The following is a 13661-nucleotide window of genomic DNA, read 5'->3' on the forward strand; positions in this document are numbered from 1 at the left end:
ATAGTAGCTACAGGAGGTAACCGCATCCACTGCAAAATTGAATCGCTTTGTAAATTATTCATTGCGATATACATTTACACATTGTATTGTTACTAAAGTTATTAACCACAAACGAAAGAATAAATTTCATTTTTCAGAGAAACTAATGAAACATGTTAAAAAAAAACGAGAAACTGTGAGAATTCAAATTGAGTTTTGGATGATTAAAAATTGCTTAACATATTTCATCAACTTCTGTTTATAGATCTTTGGTAATCAAAGTCGTACTAGAAATAGTTTTCTTCTTACCTCTACCAATATTATCACTCTTTTTTATTTTTTATTATCAGTCTAGACACAAACACTGGCGCGCGTGTTACCAATCACAGTTCACAACATAAGTTACCTGATCAAAGAAATCCTAAATAAACATTGAACTGATGGCGATATTGAATGCATTATCAAATGTTATTGCCAGAGCGGCTAGTGGAATTGAGGTAAAACTTTCTATCTCAACAGCAGCAGATGGCTATAGCACTTCGCGATAATCATTTCATTAAATCCCCGTGAAAAAAATCGTCATCATCATTATCATCGACCTAATTGTCACCAAAATTGAGTTCCAGGTGAAACTCACGAAGAGGGGGTTTTGTCAAAATCAATTAAGCGCTTCTTCAAAAAGGCTCGTTGAGATTCCAAGATCTTTACTCGCCGCCATTTCTTTATATTGAATGCGATAAGTTCACAATTCCTGAGAGAAAATAATGTGGCATTATTTTCTCTTGCTACTATGGAAGACCTTAACCAGAGCTTCTCGTTTACGAAAATCTCAGTTAGGGCTGAACAAAGCTGTTTAGTTCTCTTTCATGTGCAATCCAGTCTGTTCTCTATAATGAAACCCGCGATGGTTCCCTGGCCATATCCATGTCGGTAATCGGGTTTCAATCTCAGATCGTTTATCCTTGTACTTTCCGACGAAGCCCTCGTTTACTCTCGTCAAATAACGCTTCAGGCTCCTCCAAACGAGACAAACTGCACCGAAAGATGTGTTCCTTGCTAAATGGGCATAAACAAAACGAGCGTTTCGGAGTTATATGTATTGCATGCTCGACTGTTACAATATTAGTCCTATAATGTTCACTATATTGATCCTATAATGTTCACTCAGTAAAACTGACGACTTGTGCCGGATAATGACCTCTCCAAGCCTTACAGTATTTGTCTGTGTCAAGTTTTCACACTCCGAAATAGATTCAGCGATCAGTCGGCTAGTTGTCTATCAGACCGCCAAGAACACAATGAACTGGGTTACAGCTCTTTTGTCTCTTATAAGCCCAATACTTAAATAAAAATTAACTTAGCTCATGTGACTGATACCTTGTTTTAAAAACCTTTTTCTCTTCTGTTCCCAGTAAATTTTCCCCAAGAGAAAAGTGAACTGGAACTTCAGCAGAGTAATTCTTTTTCTTTCTCTCTCTTTTTCTTTTTTTCTTTCTTTTAATTGTTTTCTTTCATTTCTTTCTTCTTTTCATTACTCTTTTCTTTCGCCCTTTTTTTCTTTCTCTCTGTCTTTCTTTCTTTCTTTCTCTCTTTCTCTCTTCTTTTCTTTCTCTCCTCTTTGTCTCTTTCTTTTTCCTCTGGAATATTAGTTTGGACAGGAGTATATAATCTCCTGCCGGGTTTGAAATAGACAATTGCTAATCACCAGTTCTTTACTTAAAAAGCAAAAGGAATGCCTTGAAATAATTTCTTGTTTACCACATGCATCGGCTGGACCGTTTTAACGGTTCATCTGATTTTTACGCGCTATAAGTTTGTATTTTTGTACAACTCTGTTGGAGAACTAAGCAGGTGCCGTTTCAGTAGCGTAAGACCCGATATGCCATCGTATCTATTCTTGTGGGTTAGTTCAAAGGGAAACAAAATAACTACGTTAGCTTGTTCACAGATTTGAGCTTCGACCGATCTCTAAACTTCACCGTTTCCAACTTTTCTAATTTCTTCTGGCAAGAGATTCGAGAAATGAGGATTTTCCTGCAACGTCCACAAACATAACACGGGTAGGATCTCCTTTCCAGAAAATTCCACAGTCATACGAATTCTGTTATCAGATAAATCTGAGCAGCATTTTTATCAAATTTGATTTTTCATGTTCGGCCAATTTCAGATTCCAGACAAAATGGTTTTCTATGGATCTGCAAACGCAAGGATAAAAAACAATGCAATCCTGCATTAGCTTCGGCTCTCGATTAAAAATTGCTCTAATTTTTGTGATAGCAATCAGAGTTGTGCGCGTCGACAATACCACCGATTTTGATCTCATCCTTGCTTTGAATAATAATATGGCCTTGAGGTGAATCGAAAACCAATATTACCTCAATGCAATCATTCTAAAATCCTATTTAAGGAGGCAAAATTTTTGCAAAACAATAGATACAATTTCATAATAATTTGGATATATCAACAAAGTTGAAATGGTAAATTGGCCACCGTAATGATTACAAAAGCTGACGTTTCGAGCGTTAGCCCTTCGTCGGAGCGAAGATACAATTTCAGTTTTTTTTCCTGACAAATGGTATAATTCTTGAAACGAAAGGAAACATACAAGTTTAATTGATTACTATGCAGATAGATGTCAAAAAGGACATCAGATAAATCTTTCCCAAATAAACATCTCCAGTGTCTACATTTCGTTTTTAAATGCCCTTCTAGCAAGCCTTTCGTCGAAGAGTCCTTTACTAAAGATATCTCGCAATTAAACGCATAACAAGAAACAGGAAAAGGCTAAAATTCACTGACTTGTAGCTTATCGCTCTCTGATGTCAACAAAATTTCTTACCTAGATGAAGATTAGACAGTATTTTCTTGTGAAAATGCGGAAATTAAATGATACTCTGGGTACGAAGGATTAACGTAAAGCTATTCGAACCTTGGAAAATCATCGTAGAGCTACACTTATTTGTATCGAATGAATTTCAAAGTACAAGCTTAACATTAGTTCTTCGTTGCGAAAGATAAAGTGTAGTGTACGCTTCCAAACCTTACCAGTGATCACTGTGAAAATTAAATGTTTTCGACAACGAAACGGCGTGTAAACTGGGAGAAAAACCAAAATAGATCACTGGCGATGGAACTCGCCCGAATTCAGACACCTAAAGGTTTTGCATAGATCAAAAATTTGTTTCATCTTTATTGCACCATTTAATTGAAAACATTCCAATGTAAAGATCTTATAACTTTTTTTACCTACCTCAATTCCAGGGTTCCGGGAGTGCTGATATTAAAAAAAATACTTAATACTTGTTGGATCGATTATCGTCGGGTTTATCAAACGAAAATCATTTACCCAACTTGCACTTCGTTGAGAAAGGTCGAAAATATTCAGACACGCTGAATTATAACACTGTGCCTCCGAAACTCCTTTGCATTCAACTCATATCCGGAAACTCAATTATAATGATCTATATCACTGTTCGGGTCTGTTTCGTTTCTGATTGACTTCAATTTACTGATACTCTAGTTTGACCAATCACATGTGCCATCCATTGACGGCATAAAGACCGAACCTTCCTCAGTTGTCAAGAGCCTTCGACGTTAGATAACCTTGTGGCGATATTACAATGCGGTTATCTCCTGTTATTTGATTCGTATGCTAAATGACTACTTTCTTTTTAGAGGGCGTGTATTCCATTTGTGAGACAAGAGTTTAGTTACAAATGAACAACTTCGACCGCCACCATTTTGACACAAGTTAAACTCTCTTTTGTTTCACGGCAAGCCTGATAAATCAAGCCAGACCAAAACAGAAAATCCCATGTCATTTTTATGAGGCAAAAGTCATGAATAGGCGGATGGTAAATGATACATGTTTATAAACATACTCAAGCTGTATCACTTAAGTCATGAGTAAACGGATGGCAAATGATACGTTTGTAAACACACTCAAGCTGTATTACTTATTATCTTAGAAGCCAGATTTTGGCCTCTAAGATAAAGAGGCACCGAAATATCAAAATGAACATGGTCTGTAAACGATAATTGAGGCTCTCTGTCAAGATTAACTGTTCGATTCGTTCGAGTGTTAAAAAGCTTTTAAAACGATAAGCGAATCGTTGATTAACATGAAAACAAGCAATGAAACCTTAACTTACAAAGAAAACAGCTGGAGGGTTTATGATAGATATTGTAAACAAACTCAATTTGTAGGACTTAAACAAGTCTCACTTAGATGTTCAGTCGTTCGCCCTTCTGATGCAAGTCCTAATTTTGACCGAGCAGAGTCACTTTTATGCAAAGAGAACCTTCCAAGGGGACCAATGAGGACTCACGGATAAGACTCGTACACAGACTTCCTGCGTGGAAGGAAGTACGAAACCAATCACGTTGTGTATTTGCCTAAAACTGTCTAACTATCCTTACAGAACCTATAGGAAACGTCGAAGTTACATGTTTAAACCTATGCGCAAAACAATTTCATGAATTTCAAAATAAAGCCTGTGTAAAAGCATAACATTGGTAACACTGTTTCGTTTAGTAAATAGGCGTTGCCTATGATGACAGATATAATTTAATTAACACAACTCGTGATTGACATAAATTCCTCACAATGATTTAAAGTGTTAGCTTGTCGTGATTTAAATCAGTTTTTCAGAAGAATCAGTAAGAGAGAGAAGTCGGTTTTTATATCTGTTCGCTTACCCGAATCTGCTAACCTGAAGTGAGAAACCTGTTTTTACGACCCGCCACAGAAGTAAGTTTCCAGTCATGTTTTCTTGAATTTTGCCATGAGATTAACACTAAATTTGCGTTTTCTGATTTCGAATTACAAATTTATTTCTCTTAGATCGAATAATCATTAAAGTTTGGATAGTATTATACGGTTTGTGGTGGTCGTCTGAGCTGACCAGTTTCGAGTAAGGAAACAAACACTAGACTTAAAACGTTTTTCTCAAGCCTGAGAAAGCGCGACGATTTTCTTTCAGCAAGATCGTTAATTCCACTGTTTAAATATATAATTTCCATAAGTTCCCTTAACTTTATTCAATTATCTCCACATCGTTACATTATGAATTTTTTAATAAGGTACCTCGCCATATGATTCAGCCGTTCTGGTATGGAGTCTTGTAATTGACTCAAAAACATTGATGTTTGCGCTTTTTAAAGCGCAAACATTAAAAACTGTTGGGCAAAACAATCTGTCGGCCAATTGAGCGAGCTTACTTTTATTTGCCACAATTTGTAAAACTCCAACCAAAATGAAAGATAATTTAATGGTTTTCATTTGTAAGTAAAGTTGAACTTATAAAAAAGGTATTAAAGTTGCAACAATTTTATTACAAGAGCGACGATTATCACAAAGTGTGACGGGAGGAAACGTTGAAAATTAATTATTTTTTACATCCAATCGTTTTTTGCATTTCATCTTTAATAAGGATACTATGTTTGAAGCCAGAAACTCTTAATCCCCCATTTACGTATTGCGACTGACCCAAGAAAGAATGATATTTTTTTAATTCAATTTAAGAGTAAAATTTTCTCATTTAGATATATTCTTTAGGAAATTTGCTTTTCGTAAATGATTTTAAACCTGCATCATGGTAAAAAAATATTCTGTTAGTAAGGTTTCTCTTTTTTCGTGGAAAGTGTTGGGCACACCTTCTGCTACACCTACAAAAACACATTCATCTTTAGATGCCTCAATGTTCAGATGTGTTACAGGAGATAGTAAACAGTTTTGCAAATGTTTGTTTTTTTTTTTTTTGGGGGGGGGGGGGGCCTAAAAGCATTATTCCAGTCTAGACCAACTAAGGATAAAATATAACTGGTTGTTGACCTCAGAATCGGCCCTTTTGACTGCCAAATCGCAAGTTAGTATTACACAGAAAAAAAATTATATATTTTACAACGTATCAGTGTTGCGTTGAAGAACAGTTAGTGGAGTATTAACTGTCTAACTGTCCTCATAAACCTGAGAAGGAATGTCGCAGTTACATGTATATACCTTACACCAAAATGTCATAAGAAAAAGCTCGATAAAGCATAGCATTGGTATCACAAGATGATCAAAGGCATAAGGCTGCACACAATACAATATGAAAACCGTGTTTACGTTTCTCTTTTTTCTATCACAGTTTACTACCAAGCGTATTTTCAAGATGAAAAGTTATTTTTCTAACTAAGATATCAATTGTAGAATCACAAATTAAGCTGGGCACCATCACTGCAAATTCCAACTCAACCTAAAAACAATGCGCAAAGAGCGTCTTGTAATAAGCAACTAACAATCTCGTTCTATGAGGTCACGCTCCCACAATCACTTGCGGGCGTTCAGCTCGAGCGGTGGACGCCTCAACACGTGACTATTTAATGCAAAAGATTTGCCAGCATGCTTTCAACATCTTAAGAAGTTCTCGTCCCTAGAGCCTCACTTGTCTTAGTCCTTACCATCGAGAACTGGTAAGAATTATAAATGACTTATGCTGGCTAATAAAAGTAAAATATGTGTGTGAGCAATGCAATATCCAATGAATCAAACTAAAATCTGGCGCCTTCAGCTCTGATTCAAACTGGAACCGGCCATTGTCTGTTGTGAGAAGTTTTTAATGAGTTGTCATCATCACTGAAGGTACCCCCTGAATACACCACACTTTGGGCTCTATCCCTTGGCGGATCCGGTATTGTGCACGCATGTGTGGGGCGTGATTTCATTGTGGACGACATTTTTTTCCCCAATGGATTCTTATCCTTGAGGAGGATGCAGCGAATTGGAACGATACGCATCAGGGTCTTACGGAATCTAACGTTCATTGCTGTGTATACAACGGGATTGTAGATAACCCAGGCCTTAGCAAGTAGATCCGGGACCTCTGCCGCTTCAGGTGTCAGTACATTAGTACCCCGGGCGGTGGCCATGATACTGACGATAGCGTACGGAGACCAGCTCAAGACAAAGGCTGCAATTGACATGGCAGTCATGCGTATGACTTTGATTTCGGATTTTCTTCGAATGGCTTGAATCGAAGCACTTCCATGAGTTGGTTTCTGTGCACAGATATACCTGCAAAGTAAAGGATCCTGTTGGAAGTATATCTCTGTAACTTTCCTAGAAGTTAGCCCCACGCGACTTAGTGACCTACTTTCCAGGCAATGCTTTTCGTTTCTTTTATCTTTTTTTTTTTTCTATTATTTGATTTGTTTTGTATCAAGAAAAACGGATCAACCTTGATAACTATAGGATTTGTTAAATAATTCATGATTACGGCTGACCACTTGTGAAACCTTCTTTGAAATTTAATTTCCGTCGTGGAAATCCATGTTATTAAATATGGAATCAGGTCATTTTGTTTAACCAAGAACCTCCGTGTTCCGTGAAATTAAGTCCACGTTCTGCATTTTGATCATATCGAATCTGTAACAAGGAGTATTGGTTGAGTATAATAATTGCCCTTTGTAAAAAAAATTTGTTTCCTGACCTGTATATTCTGTGATAAGCACACATAATGACGGTTAGTGGAAGAACAAAGCCAACGAAAACCAGCAACACATTGTACGCCACTCCAGCTTTCGTTTCAGGTGACCAGTTAGGACAGCAGCTGATACCAGAGGCGCCTGGGACGAACTCGTTCCAACCCACTAACGGCGGGACCATAGCCATCACTCCGTACACCCATGTGAGTATAATGATGAATATTACCTTGCATCTGGAGATTTTTGAATTGTTGCTGACCTTGTTTATGACAGAATACATCACCAGACTCATCACAGTCAGGTTGGCAATGGAAGCAATTCCAACAGAGCCATTGATAAATCCCGACCAATTGCACTGGATCCGACTGTTACGCACGTTGAGTCCGGAGGAAGTAAAGTTTGCAGCGACCACCACTGGATATCCAAAGACAATAATGATAATGTCAGCGATCGCGAGGTTCATCATGAATGGGGTGATACTCTTGCTTCGGTGCTCATGGCAACTTAAGGCTACTATAGTCAGCAAGTTGCCAACAAAACCGACTGCTAAGATGACAGCCATGACGACGATATATACGATGACACCTGTAGCATTTGGACGGATCTGGGGTTCTTGACCGGCGAGAATCATCTGCGTTGCGCTTGGAGCCTGAGTTGAAAGGTTGAAGGCATTCATCTTTCTCTGAACTTTGTATTCTTATGCTGTGACCTTCTGACTCATGTGATGTTATTTTATCAAGGACCTGTATTAAATCACAGATTTTTAGTTAGTAAGTTTAGGAATGTGGATATCAATCCATATATACTAAACTGGCTCATCAGTTTCATTAGTAATAGAAAGCAACGGGTTGCGGTAGATAACATCACTACAGAGTCTATAGATATAACCAGGGGTGTCCCCCGGGGGACGGTGCTAGGTCCAATATTCTCTGAAGATAAATGATAGAGAGCCATTTAGTCTCTCTAGCCTATTGGTTAAATTTGCGGATGATATCACAGTCAGCATCCCTGTTCGCGCTGAGGATGGCAACATAGCCGAGTCTGAAGTTATTTCTATAATGGAGTGGGCTGAAAAGAATCAAATGACACTCAATTTGAATAAAACATGGGAAGTGTTACTAAAAAGTGGTAGCCTGAAAGTTCTACCAGCTCCTCTCGCTATTGTGGAGCGTAAAACCAAGCTCAAGCTGCTTGGTGTTACTTTTGAGGATGACTCTGTGAACTGGGACTCACATATTGATCACGTGCTTGGTAAGGCCAGCAGTCGTATGTATATTTTAAGAGTATGTAGATTTTATGGCTACCCTAAGGAGCAATTAGATCAGCTCTTCCAAAGCCTAATTATTTCAGTCTTCACATAGGCTATCGAGGTGTGGGGTTGCTGTTATTATGATAAATAACTTAAGAGAATAGACAAACTGTTTGCTAGGGCTTTTAAGTCTGGATATTGTTTGAAGAAATATAGTATTTGTGATATTTTAGCCACCAGAGATAGCAAACTATGGATCAAGATCACTTCAAATATCACTGCACTTGATGATCTTTGATCTTTTACCGCCGAGACGTACTAGGCAATTACGCAGCAGGGGCCATGATTATATATTACCTAGAGTTCGTACTTCACGTTTTAAAATCCACTTTTGTAAGTAGATGTCTTTTTAGCATTGTCTGCCATTAATAGTTAGTTGTATTTTCTATCTAAATCTGTTTTATATTTCATTCTTTGTAAATAATGACATGGTTGATGCATTATTGCTTTTAATAAAGACCATTATTATTATTATTAAATTAAAATAAGAAATTTTAGGTTTGTGGGCGGAAGGGAAAAATTGAGTGCCACCCAAATTTTTTAAAAAAGTAAACCAAAACGAAAGATGGTGTGTATACAAACAGAAGGCCTTTATAAAGAAGAGTAACTAACTAAAGGAAGTTATAGGCGTCCTTAAGTTGTCTGAATGAATCAGGACCTGAACATTAATGTGTTTTGCGTACATGATAGCCGATCGTTCATATGTAGCATACCGTATTTACTCGAATAAGTGCCGCCCTCGAATAAGCGCTGCATCTGGGACAAAAAAAGTTAATAAGCACCGCCCTCGAATAAGGGCCGCACCCCCGATGCGGCGCTTATTCGAGGAATTCCGTATAACCAGGAAAAACACTATAAAACAATTTTAACACAGCATCGGCAATTTATATTATTTAACTGTGATGTTCTTTAGTTCAAAGTGACTGTATTTCTCTGCTCGGGTTATCATGAAACGCTCGGGGTTTTTTCACCGCATGAATTTCTCTCGTAATTCTAGATTTACTATCAGTTTAGCATCAGTCCATAGGAAAATTGACAGATAGAAAGTGTACCGTTGAATAAAGATATAGAAAAATTAAATTTGTCTAGTACAATTTTTAAATAAGCGCCCTCCTTGAATAAGCGCCGCACTTATGGCGCGAAAACTTAAATAAGCGCCGCGGCGCTTATTCGAGTAAATACGGTATATTTGACTTCGTTTTTGCACTTGAAAATGAAATTTTGAAAGAATACACGAAGGTTAACGATCTAAATCTCGCATTTTAATCGCTGGCAGTTAATATTTTAGCCATTTGAAAGTCGTCAGTTGATCCCATTTAGACTATTTCTATCTGTGCCAAATTTGTCAAAGGAAGAACTTAATCGTTTCTCGTTACTTTCTGAATCGATCAGTCGAACGTGATCACCATACACATGGTTAACTTTTTTTCCTGCCAAATTTTATGAAGCCTTAACCAACCTTCAGAGGCTCCGTCGTCCTGTCTCGGAGCAAGATAAATATTTGCCAGGCGTGAAATCTAATAGACTTTTCGATTTACAAGTCATGATTCAAAGAAAACGTCAATAAACAAAATTTGATCAGGTTTCTTAAATGCTAGTCTTTCAGGCAAAAGCCCACAAATATGAAGAGGGACGACACCTACCTCGGAATGCTGCAAGACGATCGGTACTCAGGAAAATCAGAATACGATTTTTATGCCTCCCAGATTAGGCTCTAAATCCATATGACTGACACTTTGTGGTTAACAAACGTTTTTTTCTGGCGGAGACAAATTTTGTCGAGATTTTGGTGAAGCCAAACAAATTTTGTTAGCCTAGTACTGGTGTGTCTGGGCCTTTCTATAGCCACTAAGGTGATTAATGGTATTGAGATGCACTAAAACAGTGGATAGCATTGAACGCGCACTCTAATGGGTAAATATCCACCATTCTAACCCATCCATTAAATTTGGTGCGATATTATTGGTTACTTTACGTCACGTGGTGCAAAATCACAGGACAGTTATCACGCAATAACCCCCGTCCGCGTAGATATTTTTCCTCCGATTTTTTCCCGTGAAAAAGAAACATAGTCAAAATAAGAGTTTCAACTTTTCCGTTCTCCTATTTACATGGATGGAAACCAAACTGGTTTTTTTGTTTTTGTTTGTTTTTTTTTTGCTTGCTTGCGTCAATCACGCGCATTCGCCATCAGATCACCACTGGCTTTTTTACTGTGTTTACGCGCAGTTTAATTGCGATGTGAAAATTAATGGGAGGGTTATAAAATAAATAAACCCCGTTCTGGCTTGCTGGTATGTCGGCTGATAATATCCTCAAAATTTCAAATTTGCCCTCGAAGCTTCGCTTCTCGGCCAATTATTCATTTTTCGGACAATCTCTCAGCCGCGGACATTATCAGCCGACATACCAGCCGCCCGAAGGGGTTTATTTACCAACTAACCACCTCCATCATGGTGAATAGTTGATAATTATTCATTTCAAACTCCAGATATTGCATTTTTAATGTTCTGATTGGTTCACTCAGCTCTGGTTATTATCAGCTCTCATCATGAATCTGTCAAACATTTTTTGTTTCCACTCGATTGGTCTAAATGCATCTCTCGACCGATTATTCCCTAACTAAAACTGGAAATATCCAAGGTTATTAAAAACTGGAGCACGGTTATTGAGTTTCTAGCCTCCTGGTTGGCTGAAAGGAGCAAGTTAATGAGCTTGTTATCAAGCTCATATATCACCTGGCTCCGACAAATATCAGTGGTCGATGAATTCGTCAGCGAATTCAAGGGAAAATGTCTGTGAGCGAGCGGTGAAGTAATGGGAAAAAATAGTTTTGCTTGAGACCTTACAGGTGAAAAAATAACAGAACTTCGATAAAAAATGCAATCACCAGTAAAGGCAATAAATTTCGATATGTAAATATATCAGTTTTTACTTGGTAAACGGGTAATAAGATTTGTTTACAAATTGGGATAACATGTGTGACCAGCGAAAGTTGCGTTAATTGTTTCACTGAGCACAGCGGCTCAATAGTCTAAAGGGGACGAACTCAAAACAGCTTTGAAGAGACGACAAATAGAGAACTGAATTCTTGCCTGAAATCTTTTTACACGTCTGCGAGAAAACCAAACGGTACATTTTGCTAAATCGATCCAACCGGTCATTGACCGCTTTCTTCGCTCGCTGCCCCTGTGAGTTTCGCCCATCCACGCGAAAACGTTTGAGGTTCGGCCAAGCCAGAGAGTATAAAGCTTTGTCAGTAAACTTTCAGAATGTTGACTTTTTCATCGATTCATTCATCGGCATGGGTGTTCACAAATTGACAGTGGTTCAACGTGGTTTGTACTCTTATTGACAACGATATTCTTCATCACTTGCACAGTGGTCAAAATTTTGTGTACTCACGGGGTGCAGCCGACTAAGTCTTCAACAAAATTTGACCACTGCATTGACGAAGGTCGTCGTCGCTAAGAGTACAGACCACTTTCGATTTGTTTTGTATCATTGTTGTTACTCTACTCAGGCTTGCCGAAATTAGATTATTATTATTAAACTCGGCGCTACATCCACTACGGTAAGTCTTTCTTTGCAATTTAATTCAGGATAAGAGAGAGTTTTGTAGTTGTGACAAAATAAAGGAAATGTTTCTTTTTTATAAAATCGTACCAGAGAACTCTGAAAACTGAACATCTCACACGAATTAGTTCTTTAAAATTTTGTACTCCCACCCGTTGCAAAAATGTTTGAAGGATAATGAACATAATAGCCTCCACTTGGTGCAGAAATGTCCATGGACACTATTTATTTCCCGAAGCTCACAGTTTTCCTCGAGTTCTGTACGCATCTCCGAACAAATAATGTCCGCGGACAACTATCCGAGCATACATTCGCACAAAATGGAGACTTCTGTTGATATATACTGGATCACTTTAAATGGAAAATTATTCACTCAAAAGTTTTTCAAGGCTGAAGTTACTTTTTCCTGGAAGCAAAAACTTCTCCTGTGAATTGGAAGGCAGTAAAGCAAATACTAGTCGATGCGATCTTCATAACAAAAGTAGAAGAACAATAAGAACAATATAACACCATTGAACAATACTTATCTTTGAAGTTTCACTTAAAATTTTTGCACTTGACATTAACGTTTTATGGTAAAGAAAACGTGTTACGTCGCTAAAACAGAAAGAACAGCCGACTTCATCAAAAATCTAACGATGACTTGCAAATTTTGTGTTGAACTTTGTACGCCACACCTTGACCTTTAATTACAAAAGCTCAGCTTTGAAGTTTGATCAAGTGGCCATAATATTGGTTTTTTCCGTTCGCTACCACACAGCAAGACATTATGATTATCAAACGAATTTAGTATGTAGAAACTCCAGTAAAGCAGTCATTCCATTCGCGTTTGTTGGATACGAGATTGGTCATAGCTCATTCGGCGCTACGCCTCTCGTTCGCTATATCCAACGCACGCTCAGTGAATGATCGTTAACTATTTTTCCGTTCTTTTTTCGACCCTTAAACAGGTTTTCTCTCGTGACATGTTTTCAAAACAGTCTTAAATAAACCGTATTCAAGATGTATATTTACCTTAGCGTCGCATATCTCTTGTTCCCTGGTTTTTGTGAAAAAGACGATTTGACAAATGAAAAATAACACTTCACTCAGCACTGCACAAGCGAGTTTGACAAATGGTCGCGTATCGCTGGTGGCACCTTTCCAGTCGCGGGTTGCACCTTTTAAGTTGTATCTTTGAAATTGCGCTTTTTAAGTCGCGGGTTTTTTTTTTTTTTTTTTTTAAAAAAAAAGTTTTCATGATAAACTTTTCTGACAAACTTCCCATAGAACAATATAGGAAAAAGGACCCTCTTAAACGAACATTGGAGAGCTAACTAGGTCCCAGATG

General features: G+C 37.8%; 1 protein-coding gene across 1 annotated transcript; it reads right to left on the bottom strand.

Moving 5' to 3' along the window:
* Positions 1 to 5231: 5231 nt before the first annotated feature.
* LOC111332622 (pinopsin) lies at positions 5232 to 13661 on the bottom strand. Its single transcript, XM_022937994.2, has 3 exons — positions 13346 to 13661; positions 7452 to 8189; positions 5232 to 7036 (listed from the first exon to the last, which is right to left on the bottom strand). The coding sequence occupies exons 2-3, from the start codon at positions 8120 to 8122 to the stop codon at positions 6541 to 6543; spliced, it is 1167 nt and encodes a 388-aa protein (XP_022793729.2). The 5' UTR covers positions 8123 to 8189; positions 13346 to 13661; the 3' UTR covers positions 5232 to 6540.

Source organism: Stylophora pistillata, chromosome 3 (assembly GCF_964205215.1).
Source record: "Stylophora pistillata chromosome 3, jaStyPist1.2, whole genome shotgun sequence".
Taxonomy (NCBI): domain Eukaryota; kingdom Metazoa; phylum Cnidaria; class Anthozoa; order Scleractinia; family Pocilloporidae; genus Stylophora; species Stylophora pistillata.

Bases quoted from the DNA above. Each gene is read 5' to 3' on its own strand.
- LOC111332622 (XM_022937994.2), bottom strand. From the start codon at position 8,122: ATGAATGCCTTCAACCTTTCAACTCAGGCTCCAAGCGCAACGCAGATG. The intron at 7,037-7,451 runs GTCAGGAAACAA...TTTACTTTGCAG, and splicing joins GCTTATCACAGAATATACAG to GTATATCTGTGCACAGAAAC.